General features: G+C 58.7%; 1 protein-coding gene across 2 annotated transcripts in view; it reads right to left on the minus strand.

Annotated features, from left to right (window-relative positions):
* Positions 1-5,653: 5,653 nt before the first annotated feature.
* The window catches only part of TMEM132E (transmembrane protein 132E), a 31,611-nt gene continuing 22,589 nt past the window's right edge, over positions 5,654-14,675 (minus strand). The window contains exons 6-9 of one of the 2 annotated variants that reach the window (XM_054166582.1): positions 9,126-9,331; positions 7,977-8,256; positions 7,700-7,891; positions 5,654-6,714 (exon numbers count right to left, since the gene is read on the minus strand). In XM_054166582.1, coding sequence (XP_054022557.1) covers positions 5,686-6,714; positions 7,700-7,891; positions 7,977-8,256; positions 9,126-9,331 — 1,707 coding nt within the window. In that variant the 3' untranslated portion in view covers positions 5,654-5,685. The remainder of the gene's footprint in view (positions 6,715-7,699; positions 7,892-7,976; positions 8,257-9,125; positions 9,332-14,675) is intronic. The other variant, XM_054166583.1, reaches the window with a different exon arrangement.

Genomic DNA, 14,675 nt, shown 5'->3' on the forward strand with positions numbered 1-14,675 from the left:
GGCTCCCAGGAAGGAGCACTGTTGTTTACAGGGCATTGATCAGCACCAGAGCTGTTTGCTGGCTCAGCACTTTGAACCCTTGGCTTTCATCAGTGGAGTGCTTAACCCCTGGCTAATTGGATTTGATCCTATGATCTATGCTGCCTCCAATTACTCCTTGTGTGCCCTCCCCCCCACCCCTTCCAGGCTGGGCTCCCACCACTTTCAACCAGGACAGGGCCTGAGCCCCTGCAAGGTCAGGGCAGGCAAAGGTGGCACAGGATCCCGGAGTGCCAGGTGGGAAGGGACACCAAGGATCACCTGGGCCAACCTTCCTAGGTGACAGGAGAGCTGAAATGAGATGGCCCAGCACCCTGTCCTGCTGTGCTGGCACATCAGCTCCCTGGGGAAGAATGCTGACAAAACTGGAGCTGGAGCTGGGAGCACAGTTGGGCTGAGGAAGGATTTTAGTGCAGCTCTAAGAGCTACAGGATGGGGTCAGAGTGGCTGAGAGCAGCCAGGCAGAGGGGGACCTGTGGACAGTGGTTGACAGTAAGGCTGAATGTGAGGCAGCAGTGTGCCCAGGGGGCCAAGAAGGCCAAGGGCATCCTGGCCTGCATCAGGAACAGTGTGGCCAGCAGGAGCAAGGAGGTCATTGTGCCCTGTGCTCAGCATTGCTGAGGCCACACCTGGAGTCCTGTGTCCAGCTCTGGGCTCCTCAGGTTAGGAAAGATGTTGAGATGCTGGAAGGTGTCCAGAGAAGGGCAACAAAGCTGGGGAGGGGTCTGGAGCACAGCCCTGGGAGGAGAGGCTGAGGGAGCTGGGGTTGCTTAGCCTGCAGAAGAGGAGGCTCAGGGGAGACCTTCTTGCTCTCCCCAACTAAGATTAAGATGCAAATTGGTCCCTGTCTGCTGGGAGCAGATAGGAGAGCCAACCTCAACAGGAGAGAGCAAAGAGATGGCAGCAGGGAGTGGGGGCTGCAGGAAAGGCTGCTTTTAATTATGTTGCCTTATTTTTTCCCCTCTCTCCTGTGAGATTTGGCTGTTTGGGGGGCTGGGGGTCCTGGTGAATGGGGTCTGAAGCAAGGAGTGGGGGGAAGGTGCTGGTTGGGGACTAGATGGCTGCCAGGTGCCAGTGAGTGCCACCAGCTCCCAGCACAAGGGTGGGCTGCAGCCTCAGCTGCACCACCTTCAACTGCTCTCTAGGATCTCTTTTTCAACCTTCATTTCCATGTCCCAGCAGACCATTCCCAATGAGGAAAATGGAATGGAATGGAATGGAATGGAATGGAATGGAATGGAATGGAATGGAATGGAATGGAATGGAATGGAATGGAATGGAATGGAATAAACCAGATTGGAAGAGATCTTCAAGATCATCCAGTCCAACCTATCATCCAGCACCATCTGATCAACTAAACCATGGCACCAAGCACCCCATCAAGTCTCCTCCTAAACACCTCCAGTGATGGTGACTCCACCACCTCCCTGGGCAGCACATCCCAATGGGCAATTGCTCTCTCTGTGTAGAATTTCTTCCTAACCTCCAGCCTGAACCTCCCCTGGCCACTCAGTTTAAGAAGGACATTGAGATGCTGGAAGGTGTCCAGAGAAGGGCAACAAAGCTGAGGAGGGGTCTGGAGCACAGCCCTGTGAGGAGAGGCTGAGGGAGCTGGGGTTGCTTAGCCTGGAGAAGAGGAGGCTCAGGGGAGACCTTCTTGCTCTCCCCAACTCCCTGAAGGGAGGTTGTAGCCAGGTGGGGGTTGGTCTCTTCTCCCAGGCAAGCAGCCCCAGAACAAGAGGACACAGTCTCAAGCTGTGCCAGGGGAGGTTTGGGCTGGATGTGAAGTTCTTCCCAGCAAGAGAGAATGGCCATTGGAATGTGCTGCCCAGGGAGGTGGTGGAGTCCCCATCCCTGGAGGTGTTCAAGAGGGGCTTGGCTGTGGCACTTAGAGCCATGGTTTAGTTGTCAGGAGGTGTTGGGTGACAGCTTGGACTTGATGATCTCTGAGGTCTTTTCCAACCTTATTGATTCTATGATACAGAGATGGGTTTGAGCTCTTCAACCCCATCTATGGGTTTGACCTCTTCAAGTAAATCCACCCAGATCAGGTCTCTGGGCCTCCCTGCTGCATCCCTGTCCAGCCCTGCAGCACCCACAGCACCTGTGGGCATGCAGCAGAGCTGCCAGGGCTGAAGCACCTGGATGAGGGAACTGGGTGGCCAGAGCCACTGGTAGGACAGGAGCTGTGGGGAGTGTGAGCATGAGAGCATCAGCAGCCCCACAAACAGCTCAGGCTTCCCTGGTCCATGGCTGCTGCCTTCTCAAGGGCTCTTGGAGACCTGATCCAGATCCACCAGCCAGAACTGGAAGTGATGGGCTGGAAAACTACTGCTGCTGCTGGGTGTCAGACCCTGGGCCAGAATAGGGCCAGGCAGTGCTGGGAGGAGGTGGTGGGCAAGCAGCCAGCACCCCTCAGGGGGCTGGCAGAAAGCAGGCAGGAGGAGGAGAGCAAAACCTGGGGGAGTCTCAGCCGTGGGGGACACATCACACCGAGCCTGAGCCAGCTCCCTGTCCCCTGACCCCTGTGTCCCTTGCACCCTGGCAGCCCCTGGGACGTGCTCAGGGAGCAGGAGTGAGCTGCTGCTGAGTCTAAATCACAGTTAGACAGTTTTATTGTACACTTCTCTTGCCTTTCCTCCTCCTTTTCTTTCTTCCTTTCCTATTCTCAACAAATATTCATGTATGCTAATTCCCCATGGAGGTTTGGCAGCTCCAAGCAGGGAAGTCATCTGTATCAATTTTCCTGCTCCCAGCCTCTCTCAGCTCAGTGGCTCCTTCAGCCAGGCCTGAGTCCCGCAGATAAGAGGGCACAGGAATGCCAAACCACCCACCCTCATCCTCTGCCTGCCCTCTGAGCACATCTCAGCCCTCCCCAACCCCCTCTAACACCCCCAGCTATGGATATATGTTGGTATAAAATCAGCACAGAGCTCTCAGGTAAGTTTTAAGGCCACTCAGGGGAGAAATGTTCACAGCCACAAACTCTGATCAACTCTTTCAGGAGGCTCCTGGGCACCACCACAGGCTGCTGCCACCAGGGAAACACAGGTAAGAGGGGGTCAGGTAGGGTGGGGGGGGTGGGTGCATTGCCTGACCCCTGAACACAGAATACAGAATTAACCAGGTTGGAAAAGACCTCAGAGATCATCAAGTCCAACCTCTCACCCAGCACCATCTGATCAACTAAACCATGGCACCAAGTGCCTCAGCCAGGCTCTTCCTAAGCACCTCCAGGGATGGTGACCCTCTCTCTCTGTCCTCCTTCCTGGATTTACAAGGCTCTAATTCCTTCCCCACAGAATCACAGAATCACCAAGTTTGGAACAGACCTCAGAAATCATCAAGTCCAACCTCTCACCCAACACCTCAGGACTAAACCATGGCACCAAGTGCCACATCCAATCCCCTCTTGAACACCTCCAGGGATGGGGACTCCACCACCTCCCTGGGCAGCACATCCCAGTGGCCAATCTCTCTTGCTGGGAAGAACTTTCTCCTCACCTCCAGCCTAAACCTCCCCTGGCACAGCTTGAGACTGTGTCCTCTTCTTCTGGTGCTGCTTGCCTGGGAGAAGAGACCAACCCCCACCTGGCTCCAACCTCCCTTCAGGTAGTTGCAGAGAGCAAGAAGGTCTCCCCTGAGCCTCCTCTTCTGCAGGCTAAGCAACCCCAGCTCCCTCAGCCTCTCCTCACAGGGCTGTGCTCCAGACCCCTCCCCAGCTTTCTTGCCCTTCTCTGGACACCTTCAAGTCTCTCAATGTCCTTCTTAAACTGAGGAGCCCAGAACTGGACACAGGACTCCAGGTGTGGCCTGAGCAGTGCTGAGCACAGGGCACAATGACCTCCCTGCTCCTGCTGGCCACACTCTTCCTGATCCAAGCCACGATTCCCACCAGCCCTTGAGCAGGTTGCTCAAGAAGGGAGGATTTTGCAGGAGGGGAGCCCCAAATCCACAGCTTTGAGCCCGAAGTGGGGAGCAGAGCTGAGCTGTGCCTCCAGGCCCCTGGCTGTGTGTGCAGCCCCCAGCAGCACCCCCCAACACTCACCAGGACTGTGACCCCCACCCCCCATACCATTGGGAGCACCCACCCCAGGCAGCAAAGTGGAGATCCAGCACCTCACAGCCTTTTGGCTTCAGCTTTTTCGTTTCCTTTTCTCTTTTCTGGTTTTTTATTTAAGAAAAACAACCAAAAAAAAATTAAAAGAGAAAAAAAAAAGGAAAAAAAAAAAACAAAACAAAAAAAAAAAAAGAGAGACACAGTGGTGGGTAACTTCTGATCCAGAAATCTTCTGTTGCCAGCCTCCACCTCCCCCCTCCAGTGGCTGATGCCAGGGGGATCCATCCCCACACGCTCGGTGCCCAGGGCTACGACTGCACAGCCCAGGATCCAGCCACCCCCCCTCCAACCCTCCAGCCCTGGCACCCCCATCCTCTGCCCTGGGATAAGGGGGTGGCCCCATGCCAGGGTGGGGGTCTCTCAGGCAGGTAGGAGTGTCCAGGAGCTGCTGCCAGCGTGAGGTGACCAGGGAAGCGTCGGGTTATGGCAGTCGGAAGGCACCAGGGAGGCTGAGCCTGGCTCCGGGCATCCCCGCTGGGCTGGCACTGGGAGGCTAGAGCCAGGGCTGGTGCTGGGTGGGTGGTCCCCACCCAGGCTTGGTTCCAAAGCTGTGGGAAGCCCCTGCCCCAGCCCCAGTCCCAGAGCCACGTCCCAGTAACCAGAGGTTTGCCCTGGAGGGGGTCTCAGCCCAGCGTCAGCTGGGAGCAGAGGGGCAGGCAAGGGCAGGCTTACAGGCTGCTGACCACCCCTCAGCTGCTCCTGCCGGGGGGGGCAGAGGCAGCCCCAGGGGATGCTCCTGTGGCAAACATTAGTGTCACCACCCCACAGTGCCCAGCTCAGGGGGAGCAGGGCAATCCCAACGCTTAGGGCTGGGACACAGCATGTCATGGGGACATTGGTGCCCCAGGATCACGGCCACAGGGCTCCAGCTCTTAGGCAGCCACCCTCCCCTCCCCTCCTGCCTCACCCAGCGTGACCCAGAGCGTGGGGGCAGCGGGCTCTGGGTGAGGGAGTCCCCCAACACCCATGGGGTGGCAAATCCCTGAACCAGCAACCAGCACCCACCTCCAAAATTGTGCAACCCAGTGTAGCCAAGGCAGGGGGAGGGGAGGGAGCACCTTTGGGAAGTCCCTACCCACCTCCTCCCCACTGGGCTCCTGGAGGGGTTGGGACCTCTCCCTTCTTCCATCCCCTGCACGGCAGAACCTGCAGCACCCCTCCTGCCCCCTTCCCCACCAGCCAAACAGTGCACACACCAAGGTGCTTGACCCCCTTCATCTCTGCCCCCCAACTCCTCCCAGGGGGCTGGGTGGGGGGGGGGGGGGGGGGGCACAGGTGTGCCGATGCCTCCCCTGGGAACACCTCTGACAGCGAAGGGCAAGGAGAGGACCCCCCCGGGGGGCGCCTTCCGATGGGAGTGGGGTGGAGGTGGGGGTGTGAGATGTGCAGAAGAGGGGATGTGCAAGATAAGAGCCAAAGGTGGGTCTGCAGCCCCAGGGGAAGCAAGCCCCGGCGTGGCGTGGCGTGGCGTGGCGTGGCTCGGCGCGGCAGCCCCCGGCCCTCCCCCCGGCCCCTCCGGCCCCGCGTCAAGCGATCTCCTTGATCCTGCAGATGTAGTTGTGAAGCTCCTCGGGGTCCTGCAGCCCCATGTCCTGGCAGACCCACTCCAGGTCCTCCTCGTCGGCGATGGGGATGGAGTTGTAGGCCAGCTCGTCGGAGGGCAGGGTGGCGAAGGTGGTGAACTTCACCCGCTTCCGCTTGGAGGTGGGCGAGTTGAGGGGGTCCTCGCTCTGGTCCCGCGTGGAGCCCCCCGAGGAGCCGTCCCCGCGGCCGTGCACCTGGCTCTGCACGCTGGTCTGCGAGCTGCCGCTGCTGTGGTGGTCCCCGTGGCAGCAGGTCTGCACGTTCTCCAGGGGGTTGCCGGGGCTCTCGGGCTGCGGGGAGAGGTCATTGTGAGCCCGCAAGGGCTGCCCGTTGCCCAGGAAGACCCAGTGGTGGGAGTGGTCCGTGTTGGTCTGGCCCTCGGGGGGGATGCGCTTGTGCCGGTACTTCAGCACAAAGACGATGCAGTTGATGAGGAAGACCAAGATGGCCAGGCAGAAGACGCCCAGCAGGGCGTACATCCCGATCTCCAGGTCCGTCAGCCCCCTGGTCACCTGGACGAAGCCGGTGGGGATGGTGGGGAAGTCCTCGGTGGGGTGAGAGGCGCCGGCCGCCTGCCCGTCCCCGCCCGGCTCCGCTTTCCTCTCCACCTCTGCCCGCAGGGTGGTGCTGGCCCCCGCCTCCCCCAGCCCCGGCTTGCTGGGCAGGTGCTCGTAGTCGTAGGTGGGGTCCTCCTCGGAGCCGAAGTGGACCCTGACGCTGGCCAGGGCCGTGAAGAGCACGCTCTTGCGCTTGGTCTTCTGGCAGCTCTCGCAGATGACCAGCTCGGCCCGCAGCAGCTCCCCCGCCCCCTCGCTCTCCGCCACCACCAAGGGGAACGCCCGGTCCTGGCTCACCGACACCACCTTCTCGTCCAGGCTGCTCACCACCAGGTTGTAGTCCTTGGGGTCGTAGAGGGAGAGGGGAGCCGTGGTGCCGTCGCTGTAGGAAATCCACAGGCTCAGGATCGCTTCCTGCAGGACCAACACAGGCACCCAGTTGCCCAGCATCAGGCCAGTCTCACCTGCGCCCAGTTGTCCGTCCCTCCATCCCTCCTCCTCCTCCTCTGCATTCAGTTCACTCTTTATCCCTCCATGATCCATCCCCAGTTCAGGAGGGACAGGGATCTGCTGGAGAGAGGCCAAGGGAGGGCTACCAGGATGATTGAGGGACTGCAGCACTGCCTGGGGAGGAGAGGCTGAGGGACCTGAGGGTGTTCAGTCTGGAGGGGAGAAGGCTGAGAGGGGATTTAATACATGGTTATAAGTAGCTGGGGGCTGGGGGTCAGGATAGTGGGGGGACAGGTTCTGCTCAGCTGCACCATGGGACAGGACCAGGAGCAATGGATGGAAGCTGCAGCACAGGAGGTTCCACCTCAACACAAGGAGGAACTTCTTCCCTGTGAGGCTCCCAGAGCCCTGGAGCAGGCTGCCCAGAGAGGTTGTGGAGTCTCCTTCTCTGGAGCCTTCCCAGCCCCATCTGGATGTGTTCCTGTGTGACCTGTGCTGGATTCTCTGCTCCTGCTCTGGCAGGGGGGTTGGACTGGAAGATCTCCAGGGGTCCCATCCAACCCCTGACATCCTGTGAGCTGTGACCTTGCTCTTTCCAGCCATCACCTGGCTTTTGCCTTTCTGCTGTTCTTCCCTCAGTATTCCCCATGGCTGCCCAGGCTCACCCCAACTCCCAGCCCCAGAGGTGCCAGATGTGGCTACCAGAGCTGGGAACTGTAGAGGATTTTTTGCACCCCCTTCGTCCCCATGGTAATGGTCTTGTCCCCAAGCTGGTTCATAGGTCTGTCTGCATGTTTCTGGGGTACCTGGCATCACCAGGGGGTCTGAAGGACAGCAGGTGCCGTGGTGGGCAGGATCTGGGAGGAGGGCATTGCAGATGGAGCCCTCACCCCACCCTGCCTTCCCCACTGCCCCCCCCAAAAGCCTGAATGCAGCCCCCTGGCCTCACCTGCTTGAAGAAGCTGAGTGTCTGCTGCACAGATGTCCGGGCTATGATGGTGTGGCTGTTGCCAGGGCTGGGGTGGAGGGACAGTGAGAGGCTGGAGACCACCTGGGCCTTCAGGTCTGTGATGCTGACCTTCTCCTCTGCCACTGTCACCAGCGTCTCCCCCAGCACCGCCTCCACGAGCGGGGACACCACCTGCAGGGGACCAGGGCTTCCATCACCGCCTGCCACCCCCCAGCCAAGTGGGCAGAGAGGGGGGCAAAAGGCAAGCAGGGGGTACCTTGAAGAGGGTGGTGCCAGGCTCCCTGCCAGCCAGCGTGAAGCTGTCCACCAGGTGTGCCACCCGCGGCTCGTCCACACGCATGAAGTCGCTGACCAGGTCGGTGACCTCCACCAGCCAGTCAGGCCCCAGCATGGTGACCACCTGCCCTGTGCCCTCTGCTGCCGTGGTGTGGAACTGGGTGAAGACCTGCAGGGTGGCATGCTGGTACTGCAGGGCACAGCCCCGGTTCTGCTTCCGCTCCTCTTCGTCCTCCTCGTGCTCGCTGTCCCGCACCGACCTGTGGGACGGGGCAGTGGGTGGACAGTGCCAACAAACTGCCCCCCCTGCCATGCCTCTTCAGACCCCACAGGAAAGGAGAGGGGTGACTGGGCAAGGTCACCCCAGGATGGTGACCAAGAGACACCTGTTGACCATGAGGTCTCTGAGGGCTTTAGCAGCATGTGGTAATGAGGTCGCCTCTGCCCCCTAACGAGGTAGGACAAGGTACCCTTGGTTGCATTGTACACCTGGAGACCTCAAAGCAAGGCCAGCTTGCTTGTTAGCCTGCAGCATGGTTGCATGATACACCTGGAGACCTCAAAGCAAGGCCAGCTTGCTTGTTAACCTGCAGCATGGTTGCATTTTACACCTGGAAACCTCAAAGCAAGGCCAGCTTGCTTGCTAACCTGCAGCCTGGCTGCATGATACACCTGGAGACCTCAAAGCAAGGCCAGCTTGCTTGTTAGCCTGCAGCCTGGTTGCATGATACACCTGGAGACCTCAAAGCAAGGCCAGCTTGCTTGTTAGCCTGCAGCCTGGCTGCATGATACACCTGGAGACCTCAAAGCAAGGCCAGCTTGCTTGCTAACCTGCAGCCTGGCTGCCCCTGGCCTCATCCAGGGAAGTTCTGACCACTGCAAAGGTTGGATGTCCCCCACCTGGCTGGCTCATCATGAACTCTCCCTCGTCCCACACAAACCTCCAACCTGGGCCCAGGATCTCTCTCACCTTTCCACTGAGGCCCCTTGGGGTGACTCTGGCTGCACCAGCCCTAAAGCTCCCTCCACCAAGTATCTGACGGAGGCAACTGGACCCACAGCCACCAGCTCCGCCTGGTGGCTGGACAGGCTGGACAGGCCTCCGGCGTGGCGGCCCCACGGCACCCACCTCCTGTCCGGCAGGATGGGCACCCTCCAGCCCTTCACTTGGCTCAGGCGGGCATCTGAGAGCTCGATGTGCAGGGGCAGTTTGGGCACCCACACTGTCATCTCCAGGGGGGCAGAGAGGTGCTCGTAGGTGAAGGTGACCCGGGCGCTCATGGAGCCCTGCGACTCCTTCCCGCTGACGAAGACGTAGTCACAGCTGCTGGAGACCTGGGGGAGGATGAAGGGGGGGGATGAAGGCATTGCCACGCTCCCACAGACACACCACCCACACAGATCCTGGCAGGAGGCTGCCCAGAGGATGGGGGGGTGCCAGAGAAGCAGATGCTGGTTAAATGTGGTCCAGGAGCTGGGATGCTCTGGGAAGGGAAGGGAAGGGAAGGGAAGGGAAGGGAAGGGAAGGGAAGGGAAGGGAAGGGAAGGGAAGGGAAGGGAAGGGAAGGGAAGGGAAGGGAAGGGAAGGGAAGGGAAGGGAAGGGAAGGGAAGGGAAGGGAAGGGAAGGGAAGGGAAGGGAAGGGAAGGGAAGGGAAGGGAAGGGAAGGGAAGGGAAGGGAAGGGAAGGGAAGGGAAGGGAAGGGAAGGGAAGGGAAGGGAAGGGGGGGAGAAGAGACCAGACCAGGTTGGAAGAGACCTTCAAGATCATCAACCTATCATCCAACACCATCTGATCAACTAAACCATGCAACCAAGCACCCCAAAGGGGCCTGCTCAGAGGTCTGACCCCCACCATGGCCATACCAGGTATCTCCCTCAGGTCCAGCTCCTCTGCCCAGCCCTTTGTTTGGTGCTCCCTTGGCCCCTGCAAGGAATCCCTGCCTGCTGCACCTCCTTACTGCACTTGAGAGGCACCCATGGGTAAGTCAGAGAGGCTGCAAATTGCTCCTCCTGGACAGCTGCCCCAGAATCTCTTCTATAAGCACAAGCACCAAGCACAGACCAGCCTGGTGCCTTGTCCCCATCCCTCCTGCTAGCCCCAGGAAGAGCTTCCCAGAGCCCACCTGAACCCTCACATTCCTCTTCTGGCTCTCTTTTCAGTCCCACTCATTAAATTCACAGAATCACAGAAAGATTCAGGCTGGGAAAGAGCCTCAGGATCACCAAGTCCAACCATTGACCCTCCCCTGCAAGGTTCACCCCTAAACCATAGTCCCAAGCACCACATCCAAACCATCTTTAAACACACCCAGGGCTGGGGACTCAACCACCTCCCTGGGCAGCAAATTCCAATGCCTGACCACTCTAAATTCTCTGTGAAACAGAGTGGGGCCACTCAGCACTGACCCATTGGACCTAAGAGGAGGTCACTGCAGCACAGCCCCTGTTTCATCTTGGGCTGTGAGAGCCAACAGCACCTTCTCCTTCCCAGCAAGAGTGGGAAGAGACAACCAGGCTGGGGAGCCTCCAACCTCTTGCTGATTTCTAGCAAGCTGCTCTCTCATATGGACTCTCTGCTGGCTGAGAAGGAGTCAAGTCCATGCTGCTCAGTAGCTGACAGTGGAGGTGAGAGCATCACTGTCTCTGTCCCCATCTTATCTTTGGCCACCTGTGGTCATTCAGCCACAGGAACTTTGTATTTCTGAACCCATGAGCAGGACCTGACAAGGCTGAAGGAGCTGGGGCTGTTCAGCCTGGAGAAGAGGAGGCTCCAGGGAGACCTAATAGAGACTTTCCAGTACCTGAGAGGGGCTACAAGAAGGATGGAGAGAGACTGTTTGCAAAGGTCTGCAGTGGCAGGACCCAGGAGCAATGGCTTCAAACTAAAGAAGGGCAGATTCAGACTGGGTGCTAGGAATAGGTTCTTTACCATGAGGGTGGTGGAACACTGGAACAGGTTGCCCAGGGAGGTGGTTGAGGCCCCAGCCCTGGAGATATTCAAGGTGAGGCTCAACAGGGCTCTGAGCAACCTGATCTAGTTGAGAATGACCCTGCTGACCGCAGAGGGGGTTGGCCTGGGTGAGCTGTGGAGGTCTCTTCCAACCCAGACCATTCCATGATGGTCTGTGCTCTGCATTTTGGCTGCAGGAAACCACCCCGAAGCATTTGTGGTCCCTGGGGACAGTGGAGGAGGCAGAGGCCAAGCCCTGAGCTCCTTGGGAAGTCTCTGCTCCCCAGGCACGGGAGGAGAGCCTAACACAGGAGGGTTTGTTCCTTGTCCTCCCATCAGAGATACCAGCTCAGCAAGTCTGAAAGGACAATCTCATCTCTGGCAGGGTGGTGTCTGAATAAAGATGAGCTGCTGGGCGAGTCCTCCAGCCCAGGAGTGCTGTGGATGTTGTGCCATTCATCACAATAAATATGATGGGCTGCTGCTTGCATTACCATCAATCCCCCTGGCATCTTCTTCTGGGGACCACTTGCTTTGCAGCTGGGGGGAGGGAAGGGGGGTGGGGGGGTGGAAACTGCCACAACACCACCACCAAAAAAATAATCCCAGCACATCAGGCCTGTCCTGGTGATGGAGTGACTGCAGATCAGCTTTCAAATGAAGTGCATCCTTGTCTGGAGAGCCTTCCTGCATTTCAGCAAGGTGGCAGGAAGCGAGAGGCTGAGGTCTGCCTGGGCTCCCAGCCAAGCACCACCGCCTCCATTTCCGTGGCTAGGAGCTCCCCACCTGGCACAGCCCCCAGCCTGGGATCAAGGGGACACCTCTTTCCCAAGGCCCTTGGGAGAGGGAAGAGCCACCGTGGCTGGTGGCACCCCATGTTAGCCAGCCAGAGCTCGTGGAGGTGGCTGTGGGTGACCAAGGTCTCTGCGGCTCAGTTATGGTGAGCTGGGACTTGCCCCTGGTGGGTCCTCAGGGAGATGTGGGTGGTAGGCTCACAAGAAAGGTTCACATGGCAGGTGAGGTTGAGCATCCCCCATGGTTGCTGGCAGCAGAGGTGGCTCTTCAGATCCCTGTCTGTCCCTCACCACGGCCATCATGTGAGCAGACAGGGAGATTAGGGTAGAGTAGAGTAGAGTAGAGTAGAATAGAATAGAATAGAATTAACCAGGTTGGAAAAGACCTTTGAGATCATCAAGTCCAACCTACCACCCAACACCATCTGATCAACTAAACCATAGCACCAAGTGCCTCATCCAGGCCCCTCTTGAACACCTCCAGGGATGGGGACTCCACCACCTCCCTGGGCAGCACATCCCAAGGGCCAATCTCTCTTGCTGGGAAGAACTTTCTCCTCACCTCCAGCCTAAACCTCCCCTGGCACAGCTTGAGACTGTGTCCTCTTGTTCTGGTGCTGGGTGCCTGGGAGAAGAGACCAACCCCCACCTGGCTACAACCTCCCTTCAGGGAGTTGGAGAGAGCAAGAAGGTCTCCCCTGAGCCTCCTCTTCTCCAGGCTAAGCAACCCCAGCTCCCTCAGCCTCTCCTCCCAGGGCTGTGCTCCAGACCCCTCCCCAGCTTTCTTGCCCTTCTCTGGACACCTTCCAGCATCTCAACATCTTTCCTAATCTGAGGAGCCCAGAACTGGACACAGGACTCAAGGTGTGGCCTAAGCAGTGCTGAGCACAGGGCACAATGACTTCCCTGCTCCTGCTGGCCACACTCTTCCTGATGCAGGCCAGGATGCCCTTGGCCTTCTTGGCCACCTGGGCACACTGCTGGCTCATGTTCAGCTGCTGTCAGCCATTACCCCCAGGTCCCTCTCTGCCTGGCTGCTCTCCAGCCACCCTGACCCCAGCCTGTAGCACTGCCTGGGGTTGTTGTGGCCAAAGTGTAGAACCTGGCACTTAGATTGCTCCTCCACTGCCTTGAGTGTTGAGGTCCTCCTCTCTGGGCTGAGCATCAGCAGCCTCCCTGTGTCACCACAGAAGGGGAGGAGAATGACAGCTCCCACCTGTGCTCTCCTACCCTTCATGGGTGGCCCTGGCACCTCCCCTGTTTCCACCAGCTCCAAGGCACATTGCCTCCATGCTACACACCAGAGCAACCAAAACTGAACCACAGGCAACTTGGGAACCAGAATCACAGAATGCTTTGGGTTGGAGGGGACCTTAAAAACCATCCAGTTCCAACCCCCTGCCATGGACAGGGACACCTCCACTACACACCAGGCTGCTCATGGCCTTGAACACCTCCAGGCAGGGCACATCCACAACTTCCCTGGGCAACCTCTCCCCAGGGTCTCCCCCACCCTTCAGAAGCAGCTCACCTGCCCCCAGCTCCATGTGAAAGCATTCAGAGTACCACAGCACACCCCACTTGTGGGCTCTGATTTATGGCACAGGTTTACAGCCCTCACACCACCATCCCCCTCCCCAGCCTCAGCAGGTAACCAAGAGCTCCCTCAGAAGCAAAGCCCCAAGCACAAACACAAACCAACTCAGCAAGAGGCTGCAGGGGCTCTGAGGGGCAAGCAGGAGGCAGCTGGGGCTGGAGGGCTGCTCCATGCATTATTCATCCCTGCTCATGTGCCTGTGCCTGCTCCCCACTCCCCACCCCCCACCTCCAGGTCTGGAGACAGCCTGTAAATAGATTTATGAGCAGAAAGGCAGCACATTAAACAGTTTAAGTGTCTTGGAGTCCATCCTGAAGTGTATTATTGCTCCAGTGTTTTATCACACTGTGGAGGACTGGTGGCCATAAATAAGAGCTGGTGCTGTGGGCTGCACCCATCCCAGTCCTAGCCAAGAGCTTGGGATTGTCACACTGGGCTGGCACCCACCCACACACCCAGGGGCTGCCAGGGACAGCGAGTCCCAGCTGGGCCAGGGCTCTGCCCACCAGCCCTGGCTTGGCTGGCAGAGCAGTCAGTGGTGGCTAGCAAAGAAGGGGAGAAGGGGGAGGTCCCAGCCTAGGGGACACTGGAGAGCCCAGAGCCCTGGCGTGGCTCCTGGCCTCTGCCTGGTGAGCGGAGACGTGGATGGGGTGGGCTGGATGAGGGCATGAAGAGAGAGGGGCAGGAGATGCCTGGGAGAAGGTAATGTGGTCCAGAGGTGGATGGATGGAAGATGGGATAGAATGAAATGGGCAGGGGGATAGATGGGGAGGTAGCAGTGATTGGGGAAAAGGCTTTGGGTGAGTGGGGGTGAGGATGGAAACAGCAGGGCTGGAGGTGAGCAGTGAGCACTGCCTTGGCAGCTGGGGTGGATACAGGGGGAGTGACTTCTGCTGCTGCTGCTGCTGCCTCAGATCTCCTTTCCCTTCCACTGTCCCTAGCTGTCCAGCTCATCTCCCCACACTTTGGGGCCAGACCCCAGCCCAGACAGGACATAAACCTCAGCCAGAGGCACACGGGAAGCTGCTGAAGGGAAGGTGCAGCTCACCCTGCACGGGGACAAGGCTTCACTGCACCAGCACTAAGCTACTGCTGCTGCCTGGTGCCAGCCTGCACCACCCTGCAGCATCCTGTGGCCTTTCCAGAGACTGTGGCAAAGTGTCTTGGCCTCCTGGCAGATCCCAGAGAGAGACACATGTGAACTGAGGCCACTGAGGGGATGATGCTTGGGATGAGCAAGGTAGATTTAGATTGGACAGAAGGAAGAAATCCTTCCCCATGAGGGTGGTGAGACTGGAACAGAAGTTGTGGACACCTCCTCCCTGGAAGCATTTAGG

This window comes from Dryobates pubescens, chromosome 13, assembly GCF_014839835.1.
Source record: "Dryobates pubescens isolate bDryPub1 chromosome 13, bDryPub1.pri, whole genome shotgun sequence".
Taxonomy (NCBI): Eukaryota; Metazoa; Chordata; class Aves; order Piciformes; family Picidae; genus Dryobates; species Dryobates pubescens.